General features: G+C 35.6%; 1 protein-coding gene across 1 annotated transcript in view; it reads left to right on the forward strand.

Annotated features, from left to right (window-relative positions):
• Positions 1-21,012, forward strand: part of itpk1b (inositol-tetrakisphosphate 1-kinase b) — a 113,908-nt gene that overhangs the window by 55,897 nt on the left and 36,999 nt on the right. The window contains exon 5 of the mRNA XM_056476688.1: positions 3,704-3,821. Coding sequence (XP_056332663.1) covers positions 3,704-3,821 — 118 coding nt within the window. The remainder of the gene's footprint in view (positions 1-3,703; positions 3,822-21,012) is intronic.

Genomic DNA, 21,012 nt, shown 5'->3' on the forward strand with positions numbered 1-21,012 from the left:
TACAGCTACAGGGACACTGGAGCTTTTTAAAGTCACGTTGATCAGCTGGTTTGTCTATAAACTGACATACGTGGCTTTTTAAAACACTCTAGTGTCCCTGTCTCTGCGGTTACACTCCTTAAACAGCGGTGTGTTCGGTGAATTGATGACCTTCATGGACAATCACAGTCATTTCTGTTGAGCACTTGAAAACAGTGGCAAATCGGCGCTTTTTCAGAACTCACTCAACAGTGCTCAAATGTTGGCGGGAAATGGAAGTTTTTAAAATGCCAGTTTCGATTGGTACTAAATTCCAGTATCATGACAACCCTACTATATAATAGTACTGTTCACCAAATAAAAATGAATACGGACTTTTGCTGTGAATCTTCTTGTTTCCTCACTTTGTATGTACAGTTGAAGTCAGAATTATTAGCCCCCTGAATTATTAGCCCCCCTGTTTATTTTTTTCCCTAATTTCTGTTGGAAAGAGAGAGAAAAAATTTTCAACACATTTCTAAACATAGTAGTTTTTATAACTCATTTCTAATAACTGATTTATTTTATCCTTGCCAAGATGACAGTAAATAATATTTGACTAGATATTTTTTAGAACACTTCTGTACAGCTTAAAGTGACATTTAAAGGCTTAACTAGGTTAATTATGTTAACTAGGCAGGTTAGGGTAATTAGGCAAGTTATTGTATAACGATGGTTTGTTCTGTAGACTATCAAAAAAAAAAAATAGCTTAAAGGGGCTAATAATTTTGACCTCAAAATGTTTTAAAAAAAATTAAGGAGTGTTTTTATTCTAGCCAAAATAAAACAAATAAGACTTTATCCAGCACAAAAAAAATATTATCAGACATACTTTAAAAATTTCATTGCCCTGTTAAACATCATTATATATAAATATTTAAAAAAAGAAGAAAAAAATCAAAGGGGGGGCTAGTAATTCTGACTTTAACTGTATGTGCAATGTATTATTGTATGCTTACTGTAGATAGGCTCTGTATGTCTTTCAAAATGACAAATAAGGAATTCAGATCAACACAGCGTGGGTACAATTTATTATTTTCTTACGTTTGCAAGCATTTAGGCGAACTTTCAGTTTGAATGCTTTTTGACATGTAAATAAGGCCATGTCCACACTTATACATTTTTGCTTAAAAATGCATATTTTTCTCTGTTTTGGCCCTCCGTCCACACTGAAACTGCTTTTTTAGGGTTTTTTTTGAGAGCGCTGTCCAAAGTGGATAAATTTTGGAAAACTGTTTTCATGTTGCTATGTGGGCTTTCAAAAACGATGATGCATTTTAGTCATGTGACCAATTCACCATCATAACATGGTGGACCACATTGTAAAGCAGATGTTTTGAATGCATGGTTCAAGTGATTAAGTCCATTTTTTGGCATAAATTAGAACCACATGAACACAAATTGCATACTTCACGTGAACAAACTATTTTGGTCAAACTGTGCATAAATCACATCACGTGGACATGACATTAAAATGCTTAGTGGTCAAAAAAGAAAAAAAAAGCCTAGATTATGAAAATGGCCGAATGAGGACTTTATTCTGTCATAAAATATAACAAGTCAACTTGTCAAAGAGAGTGTCGGGAAAGAGAAATATTAAAGTGCTTAAGGATGCTATGTAGGCTGCATGAAAACATTTTAAACTCTGCGAATGGGTTAAATACAGGAACGGAGAAAATAGCGCTTTTTTTTATCATCACAGCTGTCAGTCAGCGCCTGCTCTTTCTTTCATGGGTGATTTCGTCTTTGCTGTGTATAAATGCAGACATTGGATATGAGTCACTTTTAAAAGATGATGTAAGTGGATTGTCAAAAAATATCAGACAGTAATTCACCATGGAGATCTGCAGTATATGTGCAGCCTAAATCACCTTGGTCAGAAGATTTGATGAGGTCATGTCAAAAAAAGTATTGATTCATTTTGGTGGGAGCGATACATCTAAACTTTTGAATGTTTTTATTTTCTAAATGCAAATTCTGTGAGACTTACCAACTGATACTGATACCTTAAAAAAACATTTATTTTGATTAGGTCTTTTTGAAGTTGCAGTAAAACATTTCTGCACCCATTTCTTAAAAATTACACCTCTGACTTTGACATTTTGGCCCAGTGGTACAGGTCGGTACAGGTCACCTTTATCAGGCTTGCGTTTCCACTGCCTAAAGTGTACCAATGGTGGGCGTGGTGTACGACAGAAAGTTTCACACAAAGCATACTTTATACACATAAATACTTGTGTATAAATGTTCATTACTAACTTTTCTATGAGCATAATTTGATTATAACTGCAGATCAATGATGTGCGAAATAGCCTACTGTAACGTCTGTAATTATATGAAAATAATAAATAAATGAAACGTATATGAACACATACAGACCCTTAAAGTCACCGATATGTTACCAATTACAGAAAAACTACACACAACCTACATTTAGTCCTTATTTGGCTTCAAAAACAACACGAAATATAGGCCAGTCAGTTCAAACCTCTTATCAGCATCTTTAACATATGCTCAAGCAAATTATAAAGAGATACACTCAAAAATGACTTTTGCTGTTAGTTCAAACTACTTATTTAAAATGAGCTGAATAACACAATTCCTTTTTTTGGACAACTTAATTATTTTATGTTCAATCCACTTAAATTTGTAAAAACTATTAAGTTAACTTAATAGATATGTGTTGGAACAACATAAAGAAATTGTGTGGAACCCTGCATTTTTTACAGTGCAAGTTCTATAATATGAAGGTATGTGCATATTTTATATATAAAAAAAACTTTACAGAATGTTTTGTTAACATGATTAATGATATTTTCAACTTTTTTTTTACTTGAATTTAGACCCATCTTACAACTATGTTTGTTGTTGTTTAGCGGTCTTATGAAGTGTCACCTCAGGTACTCACCTCTAAATGAGAACGTAAGAGTGCTGAGCCTCTTAATGTTCTTAAACAAAGCTCTCTTGCCTAAGACTGCGCTCTCACTAAGCATGCACTTAATGTAAATGACGTCGATTTACATGAGACACACAATGATCTGAAGTACGTGCTCACTCTGAACCATGTCAATATCTGGAGATCTTTTTATTTTCTGATGTTATGTAACCTTTTTATTTTGGGTTTTTTACATTTATACATTTTTCCCCTGTTAAACGGAAAGAAAGATATTTAGAAAAATGTTAGAAACTGTGAAGCATTGACTTCCATAGTAAGAAAAAAAATGCCATGCACTTTAATACATTATTCAAAATATCCCTGTTTGTGTTTAACAGATATAAGAAACCCAAACAGATCTGGAACAAATGCAGGGAGAGTAAATGTTGACAGGAATTTGTGCGCTATCCCTTTAAGCACAACAAATAAGTGACTGGATATAACCAAATGCATTCTTTTCTTGTGTGTCTTCTTCCCATTTCTGTCAAATTTCTTTAAAATGATTTGAGTGTTGAGTTGAGTGAATGGGGACAGTGAAGAGGGAGCGAGTGAGTGGTTATGTAAAAGAAACAACCTCTCAGCTTTGCATTCAGTTAGCATGATGTAATAGCAGTGTAACCCGTGTCCATACTGTATATATGTGCGTGTTAGATAACTGACCTTTCAAAAGCACCAATAAGTAATGTCGAAATATTTCCATTAATCACGTTATTTGCTGTTTTGTTCTGATGTGTTCCTCTGGTCTTGCAGGATTATATTGACGCTCACCCAGAGACCATCATTCTTGACCCACTTCCAGCCATTCGAACTCTGCTGGATCGCTGCAAGTCCTACCAGCTGGTGCACAGGATAGAGGACTGCATGAGAGGTACTGTGTCTAGCACAATTCAGAGTTTTATGCAGTTTTCATGTTATGGCAGTGATGATCTTCCATTATAGAAGGCAAATATTGGTTCTGTGGTGTGCTGACAAAAAAAAAAATTATTGCATTTTTAAATAGAGGTTAACTGACTGATTGGCCAATCAATGATGTACTGTATTTGCACACAGACTTTTAATTTCAGTCAGCCAGCCCAAGTGCTTCAGTGCTGTCGTGCCATTACAAAATTGCAGCGTCAAAATTCTCATCTTGTCTTTAGTATATGAATATTTATTTTATCACTGTATTTTCAATGGAGTTTCTGCACTTGCCTGCTGCTACTGACGCCGCTTGCATTTAAACTGTTTTTCATCTCGTTTTATGCTTGAACAACTAAATGAATGCTTAAGTCTATTTATCTGATTGTATTTTAATTACATTACAACATCGATGCTGTAAAAGGAACCTTATAAAATTGAAAATAGTCACATTAACCTTTCACTGAAAGTTTATCTATGGCTGAAAAACACTAGATCATTATCTTGGATTAATTGTTGATTTTGACAATAATCTGTATGGGCCGATTTTGCTTAAATTAGGTAGATTAGGTAAAGGCACATTTGCAAGCAGCTAAATGTTGTGTTATACCACATAAATACACCAGCACTGCCTGGTGACTACTTCAGAAAAGGGGTTTCTTATGTATGCTTTCTTCTTAATCTAGTAGCCTTTTACACAACATTTTCAGCCAAAAACAAAAATCTTTTTATCCGTTTTGCCTGTTTGTATATATGACAGCATTATTTTTGGGATTGAAAATGCTAGGGATTTTGTAACTGTCTTCAAACCAAACCAAACCAAAAAAATGTAGTAAAATTTAGCATTTTGCCTGTTTGTTAACATGACAGCATAATTTTTGGGATTGACAATGCTAGGGGTAAACGATGCTAACAATGCTAACAATGTTCAAACCCAACCGGAAAAAATGTGGTACGCCCCCTACATGGTACAAACCACAATACTCTCATAGTCAACCAAGTAACCCACCCACCAAATTAAATGAAGCATAAATTGAGCATTTTGCCAGTTTCTTTACACAACAGCATCATTTTTGAGATTGAAACGCTAGGAGTGAAACGATGTTCAAACTGAATTGAAAAAATGTGGTATGCCTCCTATGGTACAAACCACAATACTCTCATAGTCAACCGAGGTAACCCACCCTCCCATCCCCCCACACAACAAATAAAAAGAAACATAAATTTTGTGTTTTGCTTGTTACTTTACCCAACTGCCTCATTTTTGAGATTGAAAATGCTAGGAGTGTAACGATGTTCAAACTGAGCCAAAAATAACACAGTACGGACTACGATACTCTCATGGCCAACCGAGGTAACCCACCCTTCCATCCTCCATCCACCAAATTAATTGAAACTAAAATGTTGTGTTTTGCCTATTTATTTAGACGACAGCATCATTTTTGGGATTGAAAATTCTAGGGGTGTAACACTGTTCACACTGAACTGAAAAAACATGGTATGCCCCTAACAGTACGAACGACAATGTTCGTAACCCACCCTCTCATCCTTACACCCACTAAATGAAATGAAACAAAACTTTAGCATTTTGCCTGTTTGCTTACACAACATCATTATTTTGGTAATTGAAAATGCTAGGGGTGTAACGATGTTCAAACCGAATTAAAGAAATGTGCTATGCCCGCCGCAGTTTAAACCACAATATTCTCATAGCAAATTAAGGTAACCCACCCCCCCTTCAATCCACCACCAACCATATTAAATGAAACAAAAACACAAGTGTAATGTTTGGGATTGAAAACGCTAGGAGTGTAATGATGTTCAAACTTACACTCAAAAAAAAAAGGTATACCCCGTACAGTATGAACCAAAATACTCACATAATCAACCGAGGTAACCCACCCTTCCATCCTCCTCCTACCAAATTAAATGAAACAAAAATGTTGTGTTTTGCCTGTTTGTTTAGACAACAGCGTCATTTTGGGGATTAAAAACGCTAGGAGTGTAACGATGTTCAAACCGAACTGAAAAAAACATGGTACGCTCCCTACGGTATGAACCACAATACTCATAGCCAACCAAGGTAACCAACCAACCCACCAAATTAAACGAAACAAGATTGTGCATTTTGCCTGTTTATTTAGAGGACAGCATCATTTTTGGCATTGAAAACACTAGAGGTGTAACAATGTTCAAATTGAGCTGAAAAAAACATTGTACGCCCACAACAGTATGGACCATAATCTCAGAGTCAACCGAGGTAAACCACCCTTCCATCCCCACACACAAAAAATGAAAAAAAATGAAATGAAACCAAAAAATTTGCATTTTGCCTGTTTGACATGACAACGTCATTTTTTAGATTGGAAATGCTAGGGGTGTAAAGATGTTCAAAATGAACCGAAAAAAAGGGATACGTCCCCTACAGTACTAACCACAATGTCAACTGAGGTAATACACACTCTCATCCCTCCACCCACCAAATGAAATGAAACAAAAAATTGTGTATTGGTCATATGATGGTACCAGATGATCCAGATCACCCAATCAGGAAAATTAATATGCACAGCCACGCCCTCATTTTCAAAAGTCTGCAGTTTTCAAACAAAACCTGTTCTGCTTTCAAGTGTCATCAACAGCTATATATAATAGTTTTGAATTTGTTTTTGTCAGTGAATCAGTTAACCTGTTTCACGAATCAGTTACATTTCAACAATTCATTCACAAATCCAACTAATCTGAGTTGCTTGAAGTGATAGGTACAGAATACACTGACGCCTACAATCTCAATTTCTCATTTTGTGTTGCACTAAAGAAAGTCATAGGGTTAAAATCTTTTGTGTGAGTTAATTTTTTAAGTAGTCGATTTCTCCCCTGAAAGACTCTGTTCAGAGGATTTGGTTCTGCCCTGGTCTGGCGTGTGTGTGTCTATATTTGCCTTTGTAAGCGTCATGTGTGTCCCGGTTCTATTGAACCAGACATGACAGATGGTTATGCAACAAAATCATCTCTAAGCCCCCAGTCTGTGTCTCTCCTTCTCTCTTTTTCTTCTTTTGCCCTGATATCAGAGCCTCCCACTCTTCACAAAAAATAAAATCACATATTGAAATGTGAATTAATTACACAATATCCCAATTATTGAACCAAATTAAAGGGCACCTATGGTGAAAAATCTACTTTTCAAGCTGTTTGGACAGACATATGTGCATGTATGGTGTATAGAGCGTCATATTGGGGTGATATAAACACACCCAGTCCTTTTTTTTTTTTCAATTTAGCAACATAAAAACTGGACCAATTGGAGCGGTTTTCAGACCGACCGCAACTTTACTTAGGAGTGCGGTCCCCCCGCCCACCGAATTGATTGAGAGCTGCGCGTATTAACATGTCCCGGAAGTCACGTTTATAATCATTTCAACAAGACCAGACGTGCGCAAAGCAACCGAGAATAAAAGGTCTGTTCAGTTTGCTAGGATCATTAATCATCATCAAATGTGATCAAGAGTGAGTTTTACAAGTTTAAAATGTTTTAAAACAGTGCACGTGTGTAATGAATTACAGCGATTTAGCTTAGCTTTACTTCATCAGCACAGCCGCGTGTCAGAACAATTATAAAGGAAGACGCTTCAATCCCACTTTGTGGTCGCTAAATCTGGTTTATTTTGTACATTAACATAACAGATATCCATACAGCAGTGGAGATTAACCTGTGTCCTGTCACATATGCATGCTAAAAGAGTGCAAAGCTAAACTCGCTCTGTCTGTGTCTGTGTCTGTGTCTGTGTCTGTGTGTGTGTGTGTGTGTGTGTGTGTGTGTGTGTGTGTGTGTGTGTGTGTGTGTGTGTCTGTCTGTCTGTCTGTCTGTCTGTCTGTCTGTCTGTCTGTCTGTCTGTCTGTCTGTCTGTCTGTCTGTCTGTCTGTGCGTGCGTGTGTATCTGTGTGTGCGCGCGTGAACTTTGTGTGACTTATCTATGCAACTGCACAACAAATACTCACTGGTAAAGTTCTTACTGTAGTATTTCTCACAAACGCTCACTAAATCTACTTTTCAAGCTGTTTTGACAAACATATGTGTATGTATGGTGTATAGAGCGTCATATTGGGGTGATATAAACACACCCAGTCCTTTTTTTTTCAATTTAGCAACATAAAAACAGTGGACCAATTGGAGCGGTTTTCAGATCGACCGCAACTTTACGTAGGAGTGCGGTCCCCCCGCCCACTGAATTGATTGACAGCTGCGCGTATTAGCACTCATCGATGCAACTGCACAACAAATACTCATTGGTCAAGTTCTTACTGTAGTATTTCTCACAAATGCTACGTGAGATCTGCTTCCTTTAAGTCTGTCTGTTGTCTGACGCAGCCGAAGGAGGAGATTAAGGCACGCAGAAAGGCACGTAGAAACGGTGGGCAGGGCGAACTAGCCTTAAAGCCGCAGTACGACAAAACAGCCCTCTAGTGAAAAATTGTATAAAATAGAATCTTGCAAAAGGTATAATGAAAAATCTGATGGGTGTTTTGAGCTGAAACTTTACAGACACATTCTGGAGACGCAAAACACTTTATTAAAGGGCACCTATGGTGAAAAATCTACTTTTCAAGCTGTTTGGACAGAAATGTGTGTAAGTATAGTGTATAAACTGTCATATTAGGGTGAAATAAACACACCCAGTCCTTTTTTTTTTTTCAAATTTAACAACATAAAAACAGTGGACCAATTGGAGCGGTTTTCAGATCGACCGCAACTTTACGTAGGAGTGCGGTCCCCCCGCCCACCAATTTTGATTGACTGCTGCGCGCATTAACATGTCCAGTAGTCACGTGTATAATCATATCAGTACAAGAGGACGAGCGCAAAGCAGCCGGGAATAAAAGGTGTGTTCAGTTCGCTAGGATCATCAATCATCATCAAATGTGATCAAGAGTGAGTTTTACAAGTTTAAAATGTTTTAAAACAGAGCATGTGTGTAATGAATTACAGCGATTCACTTCAGATTCACTTAATCAGCACAGCCACGTGTCAGAACAATTATAAAGGAAGACGCTTCAATCGTGGTTTGTGGACGTTAAATCAGGTTTATTTTGTACATTTAATATAAGAGATATCCATACAGCAGTGGATATTACCAGTATCATGTCACATATGCGTGCAAAACGATTGCAAAGCTTAACGCGCTGTCTCTCTCTCTCTCTCTCTCTCTCTCTCTCTCTCTCTCTCTCTCTCTCTCTCTGTCTCTCTCTCTCTCTCTCTCTCTTTCTGTGTGTGTGTGTGTGTGTGTATGTCTGCGCTACATTTGTGTGTGTGTATGTGTGTCTGCGCTATGTGTTTGTGTCCTTGCTGTGTGTGTGCGTGAACTTGGTAATGACATTGTCTGTGACTCATTGTTGCAAATCCACAAAAAAATGCATCAAATAATTATTGTTGAAGTTCTTACTGTAGTATTTCTCACACACTTTACATGAGATCTGCTTCCTGAGGCAGCTGAGGGCGGCGATTGCTGACAGGCACGTGGGAACGGTGGGCGGGGAGGACTAGGCTTAAAGGGCCAGTACAAAAAAACAGCAAAACCTTTTTTCCAGCTATAATATAGACACTTCAAACAGGTATAATTAATAATCTAATGGGTGTTTTGAGCTGAAACTTTACAGACACATTCTGGGGACACAAAAGACTTATATTAAATATGAAAAAAGGGGTAACCTATGTGCCCTTTAAATCAGAAAAAAGGGCTAACCTAGGTGCCCTTTAATCATATATATATATATATATATATGGTAATTTTTATTTATTTATTAATTATTTGATTAAATATGCTTGATGGAAGATGCACATCAATTTTCGGAAATGTGCATAAATAAAACTTGTGTGCGCTGCTGAGGAGGATGATTTTTTTTATCCGATTAAAAAAATATATAAAAAAAATTAACATAATCTCCAATGGAGGCGACGTGGTAGTACAGTGGGTAGCATGTTCGCCTCACAGCAAGAAGGTCGCTGGTTCGAGCCTTGGCTGGGTCAGTTGGCATGTTCTCCCTGTGTTCGCGTGGGTTTCCTCGGGATGCTCCGGTTTCCCCCACAATTCCAAAGACATGTGGTACAGGTGAATTGGGGATGCTAAAATTGATGGTAGTGTATGAGTGTGTGTGTGAATAAGTGTGTGTGGATGTTTCCCAATGGTAAAACATATGTTGGATAAGTGGGCAGTTCATTCCGCTGTGGCGACCCTGAATTAATAAAGGGACTAAGTCGAAAAGAAAATCAATGAATGAAACTACAATGGAAACACTGCTTCATCTTTTGAGGCGCAAATAATTTACAGTATTAGATAAGAAATAGTGGATCACACGGTGGCTTCAACTACCGCAGAAATGTCTTATTCTTTTTGATAGTTGTCTCAGTTTATCAGGAAGTGACTGTTTTTTCCACTGTCAGATGTAAACAGTGCTTTTTCTCAAATGTTTTTTGTGATGTTTCAGTTTTGTGCATTTATCTAATGTGCATGTTTGGATAGAAACATAGCTAATTTTGAGTTGATTGGATGATTGAATTGTTTGAATAATAATTTGATTGATAAATTGTTTAATTAAATGAATGTTTGATTGATTGATTGATTTAGTAATTGAATGATTTCATTAATTGATAAATTGATTGATTGATAAATATAATGATTGAATGATTTGATTGAATGAATGAATGAATAAATGAATGAATGGTTAAATGAATGAATGATTGGTTGGTTGGTTGAACGAATGAATGAATGAATGAATGAATGAATTAATAATTTGATTGATTGAATGATTTGATTGACTGAATGGTTGATTGGTTAAATGAATGATTGTTTGGTTCATTGATTTGATTGATTGATTGATTGATTGATTGATTGATTGATTGATTAAATGAATGAATGAATGAATAAAAGAATGAAACGAACGTAACAAATAAATGAACGAATGAACGAAAAAAAGAATTATTGGTTGGTTAAATGGTTGAATGATTTGATTGATTGATCATTTGATTGAATGATTGATTAAATGGTTTGATTGAAAAATTGAATAATTTGATTGATAATTTGATTGAATGAATGAATTAACGAATGAATGGTTGATTGTTTGAATGAATGAATAAATGATTGATTGATTGACTGACTGACTGACTGACTGACTGACTGACTGACTGACTGACTGACTGACTGACTGATTGATTAATCGATTAGTTAAATGGTTGAATGATTTGATTGAAAGATTGATTGATTAATTAGATTAATTGATTGATTGATAAATTGATTGATTTGATTGAATGATTGGTTGATTTATTAATTTGATGGTTTGGTTGACAATTTGATTGATTTAATGATTTTGAATGAGTGAATGAATGGTTTATTGGTTGAATGAATGATTGGTTGGTTGATTGATTGATTAATTGATTAATTGAATGATTAATAGGTTGGTTGGTTAAATGGTTAAATGATTTGATTAATTGATTGATAAATTGATTAAATGATAAATTTTATTGATTGAAAAATGTAATGGTTGATTGATTTAGAAATTTGTTGATTTGATTGATTGATTGATTGATTGATTGATTGATTGAATGAATGGTTGAATGAATGGTTGAATGAATGGTTAAATGGTTGAATGGTTGGTTGATTGGTTGGTTGTTTGAATGAATAATGAATGAATGAATAATGAATAAATGAAAGAATGATTGATTGGTTGGTTAATTTAATAGTTTAACTGCTAATATGATGAATTATCAATTGATTGGCTGTTTTAAGTAACTTATCCACCGAAACATTTAGTAACAGTAAACATGCTGTAATGTAAAAGCTACCCTGTGATGACTTTCTTTCAGATGACACAACTACCAAATGAAACCCTGGCCATCTGTCGGCCCTCTCTCTCTCACATTCACAGGTGCACACAGCACCACTTCCATCTATTTAGCAGCAGTAAGCATGGCTGACAGCGGTTTCCATGGCAACACAAGTGCCAGCCGCTCTAGATACTCGGCAAAATAGTTTTGCTGTTAAATAACATTCAACAAGCTTTAATTTCACAAGCTTTCACATTGAGGTATTGGTAATTTTTCAGGTGCTCATTGCATTATTTTTCTCTGTTAGATATTCCAACAAGCAAAGCAAAACCTTTTCATTACATACTTAGATTTTTTTTCCCTTCATTTTTACTGTATAGTTTTAGTTCATTCATTCATGTTCCTTCATCTTAGTCACTTATTTATCAGGGGTCGCCACAGCGGAATAAATCGCCAACTATTCTGGCATATGTTTTACGCAGTGGATGCCCTTCTTGCCGCAACCCAGTACTGGGAAACACCCATACATTCTCATTCACACACATGGCCAATGGCTAATTTTGTTTACTCAATTCACCTAAAGTGCATGACTGAGGGGGAAACCGGAGCACCTAAAGGAAACCTACGCCAACACAAGGAGAACATGCAAACTCCACACAGAAATGCCAACTGACCCAGCCGGGACTAGAACCTGCGACCTTCTTGTTGTGAAGTGACACTGCTAACCACTGAGCCATCATGCTGCCCCATATAGTTTTAGTAATAAATAATAAAAAAACAATTATTTTTGTTTGTATTGGTATAACAATACTTTTATAATATTAATAATAGGAATAATAATACATATTGTTATTGTTGTTATTAATGTTAATGAACTTATTATTATTATTATTATTATTATTATTATTATTATTATAGCCTTGCATTCAGAAAATGTTGGCAATTTTTTGAACAAACAATCACAACACAACCTGGAGTTTTTTTTTTTAAATCATTAACCAAAAAAATTTCAAAATAATTTTTCACCCCAATCACACAGCCATACAGTAGTTGGTCCTGTTTATGCCGTGAAAACCGTTTTGTATTGTTTAGTGTATTTAAAACAATGATAATCGTCATAAATTTTTGTTTTATTTTGTGTTTGTATGTGTATTTTTATTGATAATTTTACTGCCTAGATCAAATTGTCCTCTATATAGTCCAGTGCAGAAAAGGTTAGCCGTTTGTACACTGTTTACCTTTTTGAGGCACAAACTGACATAGAATGTAGAACTGGCAAAATCCTGTGAATAAAACTGAAGCAGATGAGCAATGAAACTGAATGTGCCTGTAATACACGTCTGTGAACAGCCACTGACCCGCTGACATCTGCAGGACAGGAGGAGCACTGTAGAATGTTTTCAGTTAACATTTCAAACTTACACAGAAAACAGAAGTGTGTTTGCCTTCCTGGTTCGTCAACCTCACAGTTTTGTTTTGTAACATTATACATTTTATTTTATTTTCTGTTTTGTTTTGTAACATTTTAAACATACACGGAACAGAAGTTTTGTTTTGTTTTGTTTGTTTGTTTTTCATTTTATAATGCTGCAAATTGTTTTTAGTTAATATTTTTAACATCCACAGAATACAGTAAAAAATATGGAATTATTTTATTTTAGAATGCTGCATATTATTTTTAGTTAACAATTTTAAACGTCCACATAAAACAGAATAATACAATTTTTTATTTATTTATTTATTTATTATTATTATTATTATTATATATATTTTTTTATTGCATCTATGATCTGTGCTTCATATTCCCACTTGATAAATTCCCAATGGTGTTTGCCAGCACACAGGAAGTCTCCCCCACACTGATGCCTTAATAAAGCAGTTTGTCATCTGAGCACTCACTCGTTTCTAGTAACGAGATGCATAGCAATGTGGTTAGTGGCAGTTTTTTTGGCTCCACTCTCGACCATATGACTCATGCACATCCTGAAGATCTTCACCTAAACACTGTCCTCCTGCTGTCTTACATTCTGTCCGAAGAGACAAAGCAGGACACCATTTGTTTGTGCAGCATTTCAGACTTTATAAGGCAAAGAGTCACACATTTATTAAGATCTGCTTCCATAGTATTGTGTTTAACACTTTTTAAATTTTTTGGTATTTTTGTGATGTGTTCGTAAATCAACTGCATTTATTGTATACAGGAAAGCCAAATAGAGTAGAGGAACTATGATGTCAGTTTGTAAGCAAAAATCCAGAAGCAAGTTAGCATTTTAGCAGTTCCGGTTCCCTTATCCTAAAGTCAATGGTTTTTTTGAATGGGATTTCGATTAAATCGCTTAAATAAGGTTCATGGCTACCAAAAACTCAATATACTTTCACATTGTATTCTACGACATAAAACACATTAGTTACATCACACTCTTGATTTTTAAAAATTGGTTATGCTTCTTTAAAAAGATGGTTGCGTCATAATACGTCATCGAGCTGAACTGGTCTGGAACGGAGGCCGCTTGCATTGGACATTTGGTTCTGTCTGTTATTTAAGTGTTTTTATGAATAGTATTTCATAGTTTGTAGTATTTTTCTAATTGGGAATTCAGATTGTGTGTAGATAATGCCTTCATTCGTAAAGACTGTCAAGACAGATTAATTTGTTTAGCATTTATCTTAATTAAACGATATTATGAAGATACTGCTTACCAGTGCAGCGTGTCTCTTTCTTGCTCCCAATAATGCAAATGTGTAAATAAATGTGTAAAAAAAGCATACATATTACCTGTCATTGTTGCGTGATTAATTGATTTTTCATTGTTATTTTCTTCATCTGAACACATTTAACTCTATGTTAAAACTGCAATATTTACACTCCTCCTTAAAATGTATAGCATATGTGACTGTATGGGTTGCTATTCGCTGTAAAAAAGAATATTGAATGTTGTTCTCTATCTAAGATGGAACTTGCAGGCAGATAGACTTGTCCCTCACACCTCATTTCTGTCATCTGTTACTAAGGTAAGCGGGCTGTATGCACACGAGCGACACTTATTTAAATATGTCTTATGATAATAATAATGTAGGCACATTCATATATATACAGTTTTAAAATGTTTACAACAACCGTAAAGCAAAACAAAATGTATTTCCCACATAAAAAAATATCCAAAATTATTAATATAATAAACCGAAAGAGAAAATCTTTTTCATGGACCATATCTCTAAAAAATTAGCTTGAAATGGTGCATATAGCAGGGTGATGCTGACATCACAGGCGAGCGCCCCGAAGGCACTGTAGTCCGTTCAATTCTTGCATTTGCATTTATCATCCAAAAGTGCTATAAGTTGTATTTTTGTATGAGGATTATCCAGTTGGACATAACGTGTAAGTGTAATATACTATGTTTGAACACAGAGCTTATTATTTGCAGTCTTCGAAAAGCCTATGGGAAAATACTATAGATATTTTATCGAGGGAAGCAGTTTTATGCAAGCAGCTGATTATCCTACAAGGTGACGTCATAGTTTCTTCACTCTATGGTGGGCACCTAGGTTAGCCTTTTTTCAGATTTAACATACGTGTTTTTCGTCTCCAGAATGTGTCTGTAAAGTTTCAGCTCAAAACACCCATCAGATTTTTTATTATACCTTTTATTAAATTTCTATTTATACATTTTTGCACCGGGTGGTGGTTTTGGTGTACTGCTCCTTTAAGGCTAGTCCTCCCCGCCCACCGTTTCTACGTGCCTTTCTGCGTGCCTTAATCTCCTCCCTCGGCTGCGTCAGACAACAGACAGACTTAAAGGCAGCAGATCTCACGTAGCATTTGTGAGAAATACTTCAGTAAGAACTTGACCAATGAGTATTTGTTGTGCAGTTGCATCGATGAGTGCTAATACGCGCAGCTGTCAATCAATTTGGTGGGCGGGGGGACCGCACTCCTACGTAAAGTTGCGGTCGATCTGAAAACCGCTGCAATTGGTCCACTGTTTTTATGTTGCTAAATTGAAAAAAAAGGACTGGGTGTGTTTATATCACCCCAATATGACGCTCTATACACCATACATACACATATGTTTGTCAAAACAGCTTGAAAAGTAGATTTTTCACCATAGGTGCCCTTTAAGTTAAGTTGCATGAATCTATTTTACACTAAACATAAAAAAATTGTTACACTTAGGACATTCAGATTACATGTATCATTTTTGAATAATTATTCAGTGGCATATTTTTCATGGCTGGATGGCTGGTTTGATAGCTGTTTTTTGTTTAAATAGTGTAATTGCTGCCTACAACTTTCATTTTAGAGCGCATATGACAGTGATTGTAATCTTTACCATAAACAAAAGTGGTTTTACCTAAACTATAATCTTCTGTGTTATTGGACTCAAAAGACTAAAGATTAAATCTCTTTCTTAATTTGGTTTTTCAAACACAGATTTGAATGCAGCAATTCGAAGAATTAATAAACATATGCAAATCACCATCATTTATAATTTGTTGCATGGGTGTTGAGATCCCGATCTTTTAATGATTAATCGTGCAGCTTAGGCCCCGTTTACTCTAATGTGTTTTCGTTTTAAAGTGCATAAGTTTTGCTAGGGTTACGTCATCTGTCCACACTACGCCGGAGTTTTCGAGCGCCGAAACGGAGCGTTTTGGAAACACTAGAGAGACCGTTTTTATTCTAAAACATTGCTGCTCCTTCTCAGTGTGGATGGGGGAAAACGGAGACATCTGAAAACGGAGGCGGGGCTGCAGACATTCGCCTGTCTGATTGGGACTTTTCCTCAATATTAAGTAGCCTACACAGTTCAGTCCTCCATCCTCTCCTTGTAAGTTCAGACTTCGCATGTTTGATATGGAAAACAGACTCCCCAGGACATGTCGGCTAAATCTTCAAAGGGAACAGTGTACTTTAACCTTATTTACATCATCCTGTATACGTACGTTGTTTCACTATCTTAGCATTAAAATGAAAACATGATACAAGGAACAGCTATTTTCATTTTGATATTAACAACTTAACAGACAGCAGAAATGTGGAGGCGTCGTGCTGCATATATGAGTGCCATCTTCACTGTATGCATATTTATAACAAAACTGAGCCTATAACATAACTGCTTCCTTCCATTTTCATTGAAAATACGAAACACACCCTCTCTTTTGCTGAATATCAGTTTTAATAATCAGTAATGGCCATTATAAAAAGTATAATGCACAATAAGTTTATACATTATAGGAAATAAAGGCAAACAATCAATCAATATACAGAATGTACGTGGTTACATTAATTAATAACTTATCTTTGCGCTCAGCCAAAACACGTTACCTGAGAACAAGTAATAGATTCAAAAGACCAAATCGGGGAAAATGTCATTAGATATAGACAACAAGATGAATTAAATATCACGTTTTATAAATATAGTGAGATTGGATCCAGCGGTAGATCCTTGATGAACAGTCCGACGCGCACAGCTCTCATCTGGCTAGATATGCTGCAGCGCAGTGTGTGTGTGTGTGTGTGTGTGTGTGTGTGTGTGTGTGTGTGCGTGCGTGCGTGCGTGCGTGCGTGCGTGCGTGCGTGCGTGCGTGCGTGCGTGCGTGCGTGCGTGCGTGCGTGCGTGCGTGCGTGCGTGCGTGCGTGCGTGCGTGCGTGCGTGCGTGCGTGCGTGCGTGCGTGTGTGTGTGTGTGGTCACGTGATGTGCATTTTCAGTGGTTTGGTGTAGACGTAGAATTGTTCAGAACCGCTGGGTGAAACGCTAGTGTGGATGCGGATCGTTTTCATTCTAAAACGCTGTTTTAAAACTAAAACGTACTAGTGTAAACAGGGCCTTACACTGAATGCATCAATGCAGGCTAAACAAATAGTGACAGAAAACAGCTTTAATAACCTAAGAAAGCCACCACATCCTGAATAACCCACCACAACTTATTTTATCATCATTATATTCTACAGGAAAGCCTAAATACTTTCATACATGTGATTTGAATGACGCGAGAGGCCATCTCTTTCCTTGTGGGAAAGTTTGCTCTGTCATCTCAGAAATTTAGTTGAATCTTTACTTTTAAACACAGAATAGCCAATATTTCTGATTTTATGAATCCATCATTGTGTGTTTTCTGCAACAAGGGCACGAGGTTTTTATGATATTAGATTGTCGTCCTGCAGGATCAGAACCAAAACTCCATAGCGATGCTTTATAAACGTGTTATAAACATTGCATAAACGTCACATTAAATGTCTGGGCCGGCTCCGGCAGGTCTGCGGAGAGCCTGAAGTGTTTAGACAGAGCAAAGATTGATCCTAGACCCTCCTAGAGCCAGAAAACAGACCGTCACTAAGCATTGTACCTGCCGAAGAGGATCTCATTTCTCTTTTTTTTATTTACAGAACTTTTCATTTCAATGGAATCTCCATCTTTAGTAATAAGTTGCTTGTTAGCAGCCATCACATACACAACATGCTTTGCATCTCTGCGCTGAGTTCTTGTAAAAAGCATTTTTAGACTGTTTGGAGAAGAACATATTTTTGACTCGAGTCTTAAAGTTTCTGCAGTTGACTCAGTTCTTAAAATTTCAGATCAACAGTCAATTCTGGGAAGAAAGTGCTCCTGAAATATGATTTAGTCAGGTTGAAAGTTGTAATATATAATCTGTAAATCATCTAAATGATCTTGATAAGTATTTTGGTTATGGTTATATAACCTAACATGTTTTCTGTCCGTTTCTTTTTTTTTTTTTTTTTTCTTTTTTTTAATATATGGATGGTTTTGTCCCATTCTCATTTAAAGGGATAGTTCACCCCCCCAAAAAAATTATTTACAGTTAGTTTACTCTCCCTCAATCCAATGAAGATGTAGGTAACATTTCTTTACTAGGGCGTTAAAGATTTTTAGCTGAATCCGAGGTTTTTGGTGTTTAGTGTAGTGCAAGTCAATGATTATGCGTTTATGTTATATTTATGTTATACATAATGTATAAATTCTTGCATAGACTGATTGTTTTACTTCATAAGACATCAGTGTATCACCAAGGGCCACAGCAATTGATTTGGACTTTTAATTTTATATATATTTTTTATATACTTATTTTATATAAAATGCATTATACAAATCACCAAGGACCACAGATTGAGCTAAAAATCTTTCAAGATGTCCTTTGAAAACAGCCGATTCTCATGCACTGCGTGATATCACTTCGCCTTGTGCAGCTGTGGTACATAAGCAGAGTTTCTTGATTATTACACCAAAATAAGAGTATAGGTCCTAGTAATATTAGTCTAGAAATTTTTTTTTTTCATTTTCCGTTGGTTATATTACACAATTTAACTGCAGAAAGCTCAAGCTTTAAACAGGAAATTTATCAAACACTTTTTTTGAATTTTTTAAACTAAATCCTAATAGTCTAATCTAATTCAATTCATTACACTAAGTAAAAGTGACCCTAAAAGCGGATTCAAAAATGGTTTAAATCAACTGTTTAACTCTACAGGACACAAAAAGGGTGGAGTGTTCCTTTAATGGTGGAGGATGTAGTATTAACAGTCCAAATTCTACATTTTAAAGAGGGTTTTTTTCTCACTCAGCTACTCCTCGATTGACGAAAGTCATACACTGCAGAATGTTTATGTTTGTAATATTTATATTATTTTCTATTTAAATATCATCTTTTGTGGATTTAACCTCGAATGGGTGGTTCATTACACACTATGGTAGCATGAGGCAGCCTGAAATTAAATACACTGTTTTTCCACCAAATCAATACAAGGTGCCGAAATATAACTGGGTAATATTTAATGACAACGACAGACATTCTGACACGAAAAACATGTTTTCAAAGGAGAATAACTGACTATAGCATTGCTTTTCAGATAAACAAGTGTTTACTTAGTACGTTTCTTAAATATCTGAAAACATATTATAGTAATTTTATGTTTTAAAAGAGTCAAAAACGTACATACAGCACCTTTAGTGTTTTACTGTATGCCAACTGTATGTCTTTAATGGCCTGAACTATGCCTTAATATTAACCTTTATTTAACCAGGTATGTCAATTGAGAACCAGTTCTTATTCACAATGAAGACCTTGCCAGGTGGCAACATATAAAGCAGCAGGGGCACAATTAGGCATGTGCCGGTATTAGATTACGACGATATGATAACCTTTGATAAAAATGTCACGGTTTCACAGTATTGTGATTACTGCTCTAAAATATATTCTTTTTTTATTGTCTGGGTAAAAAACAAAAAAACTTTTTTGAACACAATATAGTTTATTTTAAGAGACATTTAAAATATTGTGGAGCAGTAAACATGTCTGGCTAAATAATTTAAATTAATCTTTGACTTCTGCTGTCTTCATTAGTTTCAAAAACAAAGATTTATTTACAATTTTAAACGGCATCTTTGGATATCTTTTTTGTTGGAGATACTGTCCTAAAAAACAAAACAAAAAAAATTATAAAAAAATTAGAAAATCTTACATATACCTTAACAGGTAAAGCAGAAAATTTTGGTGATTTTAAAACCCTGACTTTCCAAACCGCGGTATACCTTGAAAACAGTTATCGTCCCATGCCTAGGCACAATACAATAACAATTTCACAGATGCAGGTAATAACATATAAAACCAAGAAAAAACTAAAAACAACCACAGTGATCTTGTACTATTAACTGGATAGATTTTTAAAAAGATGATAGTGGAATAAAAGTGCTGAGCTTTAAGGTCTGCTGCAGATGATTCCAAGCATCAGCAGCAGAAAACTGAAAAGCGTAGCAACCAAATGAAGTGCAAATTTTGTGTATACAAAGGTTAAAAAACTACTAGAGCACAGATTTCGACATGTTTTCTGAAGTGACGCTAAATGTAGTGGAGTTTTCCCAATAAGAGTTTTGTAAATGAACAGAAACCAATGAATTTGTCGATGTGATTGTAGAGAAGGCCAATTCAATAAAGACTACAGTTGACAGTGATGTGTATTAAATGGCACACCAGTGACAAAATGAATTTCTGCATGGTAAATAACATCCAGTTTATGAAGGATAATTTTTATAGTTGATCTGTAAATTAAATCCATATAATCCAAAATTGACCAAATGCTGCTTTGAAGAGTGTGTAAAAGATTTGTTTCTGTAAAGAAAACCAATACAGGCTTTCTTTAGAGTCCTTTAATTGTCCTGCATGAAAATGATATATTTGAACAACTTTTCATCTGAAATGGTGTGATGTTAAAATAATATAATTAATCATTTGGTAAAATATATTCCCACAGGCTTTCTTTTTAAACAAACGCTTATTTAATTCATTTTATTTTTTACAAATCTGCGAAACAGTTGGAGCTATTTTCTA

Source organism: Danio aesculapii, chromosome 17, assembly GCF_903798145.1.
Source record: "Danio aesculapii chromosome 17, fDanAes4.1, whole genome shotgun sequence".
Taxonomy (NCBI): Eukaryota; Metazoa; Chordata; class Actinopteri; order Cypriniformes; family Danionidae; genus Danio; species Danio aesculapii.